Source organism: Protobothrops mucrosquamatus, unplaced genomic scaffold, assembly GCF_001527695.2.
Source record: "Protobothrops mucrosquamatus isolate PMUCROS unplaced genomic scaffold, P.Mucros_1.0 scaffold4994, whole genome shotgun sequence".
NCBI classification, from domain to species: Eukaryota; Metazoa; Chordata; class Lepidosauria; order Squamata; family Viperidae; genus Protobothrops; species Protobothrops mucrosquamatus.
Genome location: NW_015390875.1, coordinates 46,666 through 58,261, shown reverse-complemented (window position 1 = coordinate 58,261; position 11,596 = coordinate 46,666). Strand labels below are relative to the sequence as shown.

Here is an 11,596-nt window from a genome sequence, read left to right as displayed (position 1 = left end):
ATATAAAGAACGGTTGCTGGAATTGGGTATGTCTAGTTTAATGAAAAGAAGGACTGGGGGGACATGATAGCAGTGTTCCAATATCCCAGGGGTTGTCCCAAAGAAGAGGGAATCAAGCTATTCCCCAAAGCACCTGAAGGCAGGACAAGAATCAATGGATGGAAACTAATCAAGGAGAGAAGCAACCTAGAACTAAGAAGAAATTTCCTGACAATGAGAACAATTAATCAGTGAAACAACTTTCCTCCAGAAGTTGTGAATTCTCCAACAGTAGAGGTTTTTAAAAGAGACTGGACAAACCTTTGTCTGAAATGGTATAGGGTTTCCAGCCTGAGCAGGGGGTTGGACTAGAAGACCTCCAAGGTCCTTTCCAACTCTGTTATTCTATTCTATTCTATTCTATTCTATTCTATTCTATTCTATTCTATTCTATTCTATTCTATTCTATTCTATTCTACAACATAAATCTGCAGCTTCAGAAGCTGCTTTTGTATTTGGGCACACATACACAGAAAACCAATGCAACCTCTGATCCCAGCTCTGAACTGGGGCTAACATTTAAAGATCAGAAATCATCCACTTGCTACGTTGTAGACTTAAAGCTGAGTCAAGGCTGAAGTCCCCCCAAAAGCCCAGATCTCAGAAGCTCCTCAAGGGGGCTCGGAAAACATGGGAGAATGAAGCCCAGAAGAGACTCCCCAAAGAGAGAGACTCAGGAGGATTTTTCCATCTTCCTTCAATCACCCAAAAAAGGATACTTACTGAAGAATATCAAAGTCCCAACAATCACACACACCAGGACAAGACCAGCCATAACGCAGCCGATGATGAGCCCCAGGTTGGATTCTGGAACTGAATTGGGAAAAAGAGCAGATAATTGAAGGAGAACCCCAAATAATAATCTCAATTAGTGGAGTTACTTAATGCAGCCAAAGGACTGGGAATTCATCACATTAAAAAGTTTGAGGGGCTCCTCTTTATGTCCCTTTAATGATAGCATGAAGACACCTTGCTAACCATTGTTTCAATAAATCCCTGATCATAAATTAATGTTTGCAATAGTGGTGAATATCTGTGAGCAGCAATTTGTTGTGTGTGTGTGTGTTTGTAATTGATTTTTTACAATAACTATCTTTGTTGCTTAGTAAACAACGTGTTGTCTGGGTCCATTACTCATTTAACAATGAGTAATAGTAATTAATTTCTATAATTCCATAGTTAACATGTTAGATAGTAATACACTTCCTTGAAATACATACAAAATTAGATATAGACGTGTTTATACAAATAACAATAATATCAGTATATAACATCTTTTCTAACCAGCTTATATTTCAATTGTATTTGCAATTGTCTTCTTATTGAATCAATGCAGAACCTGTTTTTCCATCTCTTATTTAAATTTCGTTTTCCATCAGTATTCAAAATATTTTTGTCAATTATGATTTTCTCAAAGTTAGTTACACTTAAGTGTCCAAACATTTCACTCACGTAAGCCATCCCAATATTTTTACATTTCCCATATCATAAAAAGTGCTATTCTAATTATAAATCACATCCCTCTTACTATAAAATCCATTTATATGCAAAAGTTATCTATTCTTTTAATCATATTCAAATAAATGTTTGGTGAAGTAATACCCCATCTGGTAGGTCAAATCATCTGTTCTCTTAAGTCTAACTCTAGCCTTCTTTCTTTGCCAAGCCATTTTCCAAGTCAGTGTATTCAAATCACCAAGGATTTTTCCTGTATTTTTGTGGACCTTGTTTGGCATGGGAGAGACAATTTAGGTGGAGTGTTTTTGAGGGGGAATTTCACCAATTTTTATTCATTAAACAACTCCCACTTTCCTTCTCCCTCCTCTTTTCATTTTTTGTCTTCCAGACTCTAGTGATTCTCCTGACAACTCTATAATCCATTTTATCAGATCTTCTTTCTTGTCCTCAAATATATTTTGAAGTCCTGAAAGATAAGATGCCTTTTCCATTTCCAGTATTGTAACAAAATCTTGCAGATTTTTCTTTGCTTTTACCAGACTGTAAGTCCCTTTGTTTGTAGCCTCCATCATTGGTTTATAGTCTGTTTTCTGACATGTTTGTTCATTCTTTGTCCTCATTTTCTGGGAGTTTTTAAATTGTAAGCTTAAATTAGAAATTTCCTCATTTATGTTATCTAAATTGTTTTTAATCTCATCATGGTTTCTTATTGTGTCTTCTTTATGTGAAAGAATTGTCTTTTGAATTAATTGCAGCATAGCATACATTTCCTCCCCCCCTCCAGATTTTCTATCAAAAATACCATAATCCCCGAGTATTAGCCTTATCTAATACAACCAATCTTAAGGTCCATACAGCAAAGTCTTGTATAGTTCTTATGGTCTTTATGTATGGCCTTTATAATCCAATGTGTTCCCAGTTGTTGATCCACCACAAAAAGCAATATTTTATAACAGTTCTTCTGCTCAGGGGTCCAACAATTATCAATCAGCCAAAATTTGCAGTTCAAAATATTCAACCACCTAAGAATAGTTTAACAGTCTCCCCCCTACAAAAATAGCCAAAAGTCAAGGTTTTTCTTTCTCTGCAAATAGTTCTTAAACTTAAAAATCAAAGCTCAGTCGATGTTTATAATCCAGGTGTTAGAATGTCCTATTTGAGCTCCAAGGAAAGCCAGAAAACAGGAATGCTAAACAACCAAAAGCTTTTATTCGCCATAAGGCAGTGGTGGCGAACCTATGGCATGCGTCCCACAAGCGGCACGCAGAGCCATCCCTGTGGGCACGCACACCATTTCTGAGCTCCTCCCCCTCCCTCTCTTCATGCATGTGCAGTCCGGGAATAGCTGCAAGAGCTGGGCGGGGTGAGAAAACGTATAAAAGAAGCAGTTTTGGCAGGAGAGTGAGTGAAATCAGAGCCACCATCTCCCTTCTGCAGTGCAGCCCCATCGGCGTGAGCGGAGACGGCCCCAAGACGGCCGGAAAGGAGCCTTCACCTGGTGCGGGTCCTGTCTACAGGGTGGCTCTGACGGGGGCGGCGGCTGCTGCTCTGAGCCCCTTGACTGGCCAACCACACAGAGAAGCAGGAGGAGGCGGCAACGGTGATCCCTGCATCGCCAAGCCCGGCCGGCCGCAGATCTGGAAGCAAAGCTGTGCCGACCATCCTCGCGCTGGTGGGGGCAGTGGCGGGGGAAGGTGAGCTGTGAGACGCCCTCCCCTCCCCGCCCAGAGATGCACGCGGGACAATGTGCGGGAGCAGCGGCAAAGGGTGCCCACATGCCAGATCCTGCCTTCTCCCACCACCGCCAGCGCGAGGATGGTCGGCAGAGCTTCGCTTCCAGATCTGCTGCCTGACACTATTGCTCCCCACACACAGAAGCCAGCAAGTGCATGGGGGCTGACGGTGTCTGTCAGCAGCTACAGCATGCTGGCTGTCCTGCATAATAGTGGACTGGCCACAGAGCCCCATTGATGCGGGGGGAAATCACTCTGGGATAGCCGGAAGAAAGCCTTTGCCTGGCCTGGGCGCATCCACTCGACGGATCTGATGGGGGTGGCTTCTGCTGCTGCTCTGACCGGTCAGCCCTGCAGGAAAGCAGAAGGGGCAGCTGGTGCGTGAATCTGCTGCCTCATCGGGCTGCTAGTGAGCAGCCGAGGCGGCTCCAGACCCCCGGCTGCCCCTCCATCTCCGCCTGCTTCCCTGCATGGCTGACTGGTCAGAGCAGCAGCAGAAGCCAGCCCCATCAGATCCGTCGAGTGGATGCGCCCAGGCCAGGCAAGGGCTTCCTCCCCCCCATAAATTGCCAAGAAATAAAATCTCTCTTATTATGGCTTAGTTCACAACCATAATAAGTGTCATGTGTCTGATTAACGAAGCACTTAAAAGAATGTTCAGGCATTTTTTTAACCTAAAAGCATTTATTAAGGTTACAGAGATGTCAGTACGGCATGGTGGAATGCTTAGATCTGAGATTCTTTTCCATTGCACCTACATTCCAAGCATTTTTCCTTCCCTTATTTTGGGGTCATGGTTCACATCTTCCAATTAACTTGGAAGATGTGATTCACTTCCAGTTTCTTTTTCCCGGGCTTTCCTTATTCTCCTCCCCTTTCACTGTTGCCTGATTTAACTATAAAAATACCAGACAGTTCTGCATATTATCAAAGCAAGAATATACAGTATTTGCAGCATTGACAATAAGTTGCAATAAGTTGCTCCTCCTGAGCAAAGGCACATGAGCTGGGTTTGCACCTCGACCTAGATTTTTGGGTGGAGGGGGGGAAATAGCAAGCCCCCAGGCACTGATGCAGCAAAAAGATTAATGGGCTGCTGCGACCCGCCTCTTGTTCCGGCCGCTGAGGATGATGGAGCTGCCAGCACCAGGCAGAAGAGCGGGGCCCTGAGGCGGGGGGGTGAATCTCATTCCCTGGGCTGCGAAGCGTAGAGCAATTGGGGGGGTGGGGTGCAGACAACACGCGGGCAAGAGCATTGAGAATGAGAAAGACGCAGGCGGAAATGGCTCCGGGACACTTGCTTCGGGGCTCCGCTCTTCTGCCTGGCTGCTAGGAAAAAAATTCTCGGGAACAAAGGTTTTTTTTATTATGATTGTGAACTAAGCCGTAATAAGAGAGGTTTTACTTCTCGCCGATTTAGGGGGGGGGAGGAAGCCCTTGCCCGGCCTGGGCAGATCCACTCAACGGATCTGATGGGGGTGGTTTCTGCTGCTGCTCTGACCGGTCAGCCATGCAGGGAAGCAGGAGGAGGTGGAGGGGCAGCCAGGGGTCTGGAGCCGCCTCGGCTGCTCACTAGCAGCCCAACGAGGCAGCAGATTCGTGCACCAGCTGCTCCTTCTGCTTCCCTGCAGGGCTGACCAGTCAGAGCACAGCAGCTGCCACCCCCGTCAGAGCCACCCTGTAGACAGGACCCACACCAGGTGAGGGCTCTTTTCCAGCTGTCCCGGGGCTGTCTCCGCTCACGCCGATGGGGCTGCCGTGATGCAGGAGGCTGTGTGCTCACTAGCAGCCCGACGAGGCAGCAGATTCGTGCACCAGCTGCCCCTTCTGCTTCCCTGCAGGGCTGACCGGTCAGAGCAGCAGCAGAAGCCACCCCCGTCAGATCCGTTGAGTGGATGCGTCCAGGCCAGGCAAAGGCTTTCTTCCGGCTATCCCAGAGTGATTTCTGCCCGCGTCGATGGGGCTCTGTGGCCAGTCCGCCATTATGCAGGACAGCCAGCATGCTGTAGCTGCTGACAGACACCGTCAGCCCCCATGCACTTGCTGGCTTCCGTGTGTGGGGAGCAATAGTGTCAGGCAGCAGATCCGGAAGCGAAGCTCTGCAGACCATCCTCGCGCTGGCGGCGGTGGGGGAAGGCAGGATCTGGCATGCGGGCACCCTTTGCCGCTGCTCCCGCACATTGTCCCGTGTGCATCTCTGGGCGGGGAAGGGAGGGCGTCTCACAGCTCACCTTCCCCCGCCACTGCCCCCACCAGCGCGAGGATGGTCGGCACAGCTTTGCTTCCAGATCTACGGCCGGCCGGGCTTGGTGATGCAGGGATCACCGTAGCTGCCTCCTCCTGCTTCTCTGTGTGGTTGGCCAGTCAAGGGGCTCAGAGCAGCAGCTGCCACCCCGTCACAGCCACCCTGTAGACAGGACCCGCACCAGGTGAAGGCTCCTTTCCAGCCGTCTCGGGGCCGTCTCTGCTCACGCTGATGGGGCTGCACTGCAGAAGGGAGATGGTGGCTCTGATTTCACTCACTCTCCTGCCAAAACTGCTTCTTTTATATGTTTTCTCACCCCGCCCAGCTCTTGCAGCTATTCCCAGACTGCACATGCATGGAGAGAGGGAAGGGGAGGAGCTCAGAAATGGTGTGCGTGCCCACAGGGACGGCTCTGCGTGCCGCTTGTGGCACGCGTGCCATAGGTTCGCCACCACTGACCTAAACCCAATTCTATGGACTGTTCCCTGCAGATCCACCAACAAACTACATGGGAAAAACCAATCAATTAGAATTCAGCCTCTCACCCTTCATGGCCACATCCAGAGGCTCCTGCAGGCCATCATGCTCCACGTGGCACCGATAGTGGCCCCTCTCTTTGGGATCGATCTGGATGCTGAGCCAATAGTGGTAGGTCCCATCCGTGTTGGGGGCTACAGACCCATGGAGGGTGTCCTGCAGCCAGACCTCCCCGTCCCTCTTCCAGGCGGCATCGATCTCTTTGGGGTAGAAGCCGTGGACCCGACAGATGTATGTTTCCATTCCATCTTCAGCCTCCATCCTTCTGGTCACTGTCACCACTGGAGGCTCTGCAGAAATGACATTATCAGAATTAACTCTGAGCCCCTCCAGAGCCTGGAAGGTGGATGAAAAATTTGAAGGGGCAGAAAACTCTCCCACTACTTGGTTTTAACTCAAGGATTTAACACACTATAACTACAGCATCTCCAAGAGTTTGGGGAAATTTGGAAAATGATCAATCACAAGGACTCCTGATTCTGAGTCCTTCCCAGTGACTCAGTCTGAAGAACCTCTGGCAGCAAATTGAGGGTCCAAGGAAATTCCACCGTGACTGCTTTGAACTCTGACTGATCTTGGGCTATTCCCTTTAGACTTCTTGGTGCTTTACAGCCTTCTCTAAGCCCTAAGCCAGTGATGGCGAACCTTTTAGAGACCAAGTGCCCAAACTGCAACCCCAAAGCCACTTATTTATCGCTGGGTGCCAGGTGGGCATGGCCCACTGGGTGGGCGTGGCTGTGGTAGTCATGGCAGATTGGGTGGGTGTGGCCAAGCTGGGTGTGGTCACTTCAATGTTGTTCATGGGGAGGGATGCCTGTGGGGGGTGGGCAGGGTTGGGGGAGATCCAGGGTGTCTCTGGCAGGTGGGGTGGTAGGCAGGAGGCTCATCCTGTGGGGTGAGGCGAGGCAGGGTGGGGGTGCCATTGCTATGGGTCAAGGCAAGGGCCAGGGCAGCTGCTGCCTGATACCATCGCCCCCTGCACACAGGCCAGCGAGTGCATGGGGGCTGACAATTTTTGTCAGCAGCCACAGCCCTCCAGCCCCTTGACTGGCACACTCGGGGGCTCAGCAGCCCGCCACCAGCAATTCAAAGAAGCCACCTCTGAGCTGGATGGCCAGCTGACAGCTGAGCAGACAATGCAATGGGTTGTGCCTGGGAAAATGGGAGCATGCGAGACCAGGAGGGTCGGGACAGAGGGGAGGGAAACTAGCCATGCTGGGATGCATCCGGCCACATGGGACCTCAGCGAGTTAGCAGGCGGGTGGCCACATGGGACCTCAGCGAGTTAGCAGGCGGGTGGTTAGCAGGTGGGTGGTTGAAGAGGGACAGTTGCCATCTCCAAGGCATGGTGCACGTGCCTTGGAGGGCTCTGGCACGCGTGCCATAGGTTTGCCACCACTGTCCTAAGCCCTCTCTCAGCATATTGCCTCCAACTACCTGGTTCCTTGTTTTACCAACCTCGGAAGGATGGAAGGCTGAATCGACCTTGAAATGGTCATGATCGAAGGAATTGAACTCCTGGCAGTGTGAGCAGAGTTAGCCTGCAATACTGCATTCTAACCATTGTGCCACCACAGCTCCAATCTTTTCTCCCCTGAAGCCTCATCAATGTTGAATCTCTGGAGGTTCTTTGATTATGTGGAGACCTCAATTCCACATGGGATAACTCAACACAATAAGTGTTATCCGCCACTATTTCTTTGACATGATTTCCATTGATAAAAATGAAAACAAAGTCCAAGAAACAGTGGCGAATAACATTTTTCACATTGAATTATCCCACATGGAATTGTCCTGTAGCAAGTTGCCCCACAGCAAGCTGGCCACGGTGAGTTGGCTGCGATGAGATGGCCATGGTGAAATGGCCACTGTGAGTTGGCTGCAGAGAGTTGTGACAGACCCTTAGGATGATCGTCTTCCTGTAAATCTTGTTTATCTTCCATGTCCGAGCTGGCCAGGACAAAATAACCTTCGGCTACTAATGTGGTTTCACTGAATAGTAGTCCTGTTGTCTCATTGTGGGCAGTGAACAGGACACTTCCAAGTACTTTTGCTGTCTGATCCACACAGAGACCCGCCAGGCAGAGGCTGCATTTCCTGGTCCATTGAATAGCGGCCAGCATCCAACTCTAGATAAGGGACCCAAAGGGGCCAAACCTGTCCAAGATACCTGGTCATAAAGGAGGAAAGTCCAGTCTGGACCCAGATGCTCACCTGTCCTCAGCAGCATCTCCTTCCCATATGACAGGCACTTCTCTAGCAACTCAATGCAGAGCTCTATATCGTAAGGATGCATGCGGTAGGTGTTTCTGAGCTCCCAATCATAAGCTGTCTGCAAAAACCCTTCTTTGCTCCCATTTCCCTGGAGATCACAGCTTGCGATCTCCTGTAGGATGTGAAAGCCTGAAAGGGGGACAAGATAATGGTTTGAGACATCCTCAGGAGAGACAGATATCTCCATTCTTGCAGGGACTTTGACTCAGGAGGGAGCCAGCAAGAAAAGGAACGAATAACAACTGGAAAATGAAAGAAATGCATTTCCACCCCCCCCCCCATGAAGCTACTGGAGAGACATTGAGCCTCCCCATTCACCCTGCCCCCAAATCGCACTTTGAAAGTCTCCAGACATCCCCCCCTCCCCATTTTCCTCCATCTTCTGCCTCCTCCAAAGTCTCCTTCTGGGCAAAAGGAGAAGCAGCACCATCTTTGTCTCAGATTCACAGAGTCCCAAATCCGCTTTCTGGAGGCTCAGTGCAGAGACAAATGGGCAGAAGTGGGGAGAGGGCAGAGGGGGCCCCCACCACCCATGTCAAACTCACAAGAGAGGCTCCTCACAAGCAAGTCTAGTGTCATGCCTCCGTCCGAGCCTGACTCTGAGGACGACATGGAGTTTCCTGTTGAGGCCCAGCCCAGGAATTCTGGGAGTTAAAGTCCACGAGTCATAAAAGAGCCAAGGTTGCCTACCCCTGATCTAGTCCAACCCCCTGCTCAGGCAGGAAACCCTATACCAGTGATGGTGAACCTTTTAGAGACCGAGTGCCCCAAAAGCATGCCCGCCCCACTCTGCCCCATCCCGCCCACTCTGTCCCCATCCCAGCCTGCTCTGCCCCGCCCTGCCCACCCGCAGGGCCACTCACCGCCTCCATGACCCACCGCAGATCACCCAGGTGGCCCAGCAGTGCCATGGCGGCCATGCCCTCTGCCCACAACCTGCAGCATCATCTGTGTGCAATAGAGTGCGAGGGCAGAGTCTTGTCCCAGCTGCCCAGCTCCATGTGCTTGGCTGCACTGCTCTGTGTGGGCCGAGCTCGGGGGCAACTCTTCTCTGGGGGGGCTGCTGGTGAGTAGGGGGCCGCGGGGGAAGGCGGGGCTGGGGTGACAGCATGTGTGCCCACAGAGAGGGCTCCGAGTGCCGCCTCTGGCACACGTGCCATAGGTTCGCCACCACTACCCTATACCATTTCAGACAAATGGCTGTCCAGTCTCTTCTTTAAAACTTCCACTGTTGGAGAATGCACAACTTCTGGAGGCAGGTTGTTCCACTGGTTAATTGTTCTAACTGTCAGGAAGTTTCTCCTTAGTTCTAGGTTGCTTCTCTCCTTGATTAGTTTCCATCCTTGTCCTGCCCTCCGAATAGATTAACTCCCTTTTCTTTGTGGCAGCCCCTGAGATATTGGAACACTGCTATCGTGTCACCCTTCATCCTTCTCTTCATTAAACTAGACATAACCAATTCCATCAAACGTTCTTGATATGGTTTAGCCTCCAGACTCTGATCATCTTTGTTGCTTTTCTCTGTACTCTTTCTAGAGTCTCAACATTTTTTTTAATGTCATGGTGACCAAAATTGGATGCAGTATTCCAAGTGTGGCCTTACCAAGTTGTTATAAAGTGGTATTAATACTTCACGTGATCTTGATTCTATCCCTCTGTTAATGTAGTCTAGCACTGTGTTGCCTTTTTTGGCAGCTGCAGCACACTGCTGGCTCACATTTAAGTGATTGTCCACTAGGACTCCAAGATCCTTCTCACAGTTACTACTACTGAGCGAGATACCAGCTATACTGTACCTGTGCATTTGGTTTTTCTTGTCTAAATGTAGAACCTAATTTTTTCAGCATTGAATTTCATGTTGTTAGATAGCACCCAAGTCTGTCAAGGTCCTTCTGTATCTTAAGTCTATCTTCTGGAGTGTTGGCTATTCCTGTCAGCTTGGTGTCGTCTGCAAATTTGATGATTTCCCCATCAATCCCCTCATCCAAATCGTTGATGAAGATGTTGAAGAGCACTGGGCCCAGAACAGAGCCCTGGGGCACCCCACAATACACTTCCCTTCATGTAGATACGGTTCCATTGAGGACACCACGCTGAGTACGGCCGGTCAGCCAGCTACGGATCCATCTGGTGGTGATGCTGTCTAGCCCACATTTTTCTATCTTACTGCGTAGTAGGTTGCGATCTACTTTATCAAATGCCTTACTGAAGTCCAAGGAAATTATATCCACAGTATTCCTCTGGTCCACTAATTTTGTCACCTGGTCAAAGAATGCAATAAGATTTGTCTAGCATGATCTGTTTTTGACTAAACCCATGTTGGAGTAGAAGACCTCTAAGGTCCCTTCCATCTCTGTTCTGATCGATTGTTTACTTACCCCTCAAATAAGGGGGTGACAGAAATGCTTCTCCTTGGATAGAATGAGTCTGGTGGGGATCTGGTGTCCCCAGGGGGATCAAGGTGAATTTGATCCCTCATTTGTCTGGTGTGGAAATAGACAGAAGGACCTTCCACCAGGAGCCTCTTAGGAACCACTGGAGGGTGAGGGAAGCGTGTCACTCCCTTCTTCCCTCACAGCAGGAGGTCCTCCAATAGCAAACTGGGCACGGCCAATGGTGGGAGCCTAAAACGTCCCGTTCCATCCACCAAGGCCAAGCTCAGTCTGTTTCTTCCTCTTTAGCTCGTTTTCTATCACTCCTGTGCTATACTGCTTTTTTTTTTAACTTTAACATGTGTATTTATTTGTTTGTTTGTTTGTTTGTTTGTTTATTGCATTTTTGATTACCCATCCACCTTTAATAATGATAACATCCACAGAAAACTTTAGTTATGGGGCAAGGGTAAAATAATAATAATACTTTTTAAAGCAATAAACATATTTTCAAAATAACCTTTTTAAAAAGTTAGGAAACAGCCTTTAACCTGGAAGGGGCCCACTTTCTTCCCCTCTCCTGCTATTGGTGGGGAATATGGGGCAGGAGGATCCACCCGACCTATCACTCACCTTTGCTCTGATTGTAGTGAGTCCACAGATTCTCCAGGTAATCTCTGAAGTAATTATCCTTGCTACGAGCTATATCGGTCACAGCCTGCCAGTAATGGGGAATATCGTTCCTCATCTTCTCCATCCAGGAGACTCGAGGCTGAATCTTCCTGCTGTCGCTGTCGTAGTGAGCAACGATCTGATCATCCATATACCCCAGAATAACCAACTGGGACAGTTCCTGACTGGGCTTCACGATGGCGAAGGAGGCAATCTTGAGGGAATGTGAAGAGGAGCCTGAAAAAGGACCCAGAGGCGCAGAGTTA

The 11,596-nt window shown here is 49.2% G+C and overlaps 1 protein-coding gene across 1 annotated transcript in view; it reads right to left on the bottom strand.

The window, feature by feature from the left end:
- Window positions 1-11,596, bottom strand: part of LOC107299476 (major histocompatibility complex class I-related gene protein-like) — a 25,491-nt gene that overhangs the window by 8,642 nt on the left and 5,253 nt on the right. Inside the window, exons 2-4 of the mRNA XM_015828830.1 lie at window positions 11,292-11,567; window positions 8,227-8,415; window positions 6,021-6,302 (exon numbers count right to left, since the gene is read on the bottom strand). Of these exons, the coding sequence (XP_015684316.1) occupies window positions 6,021-6,302; window positions 8,227-8,415; window positions 11,292-11,567 (747 nt within the window). The remainder of the gene's footprint in view (window positions 1-6,020; window positions 6,303-8,226; window positions 8,416-11,291; window positions 11,568-11,596) is intronic.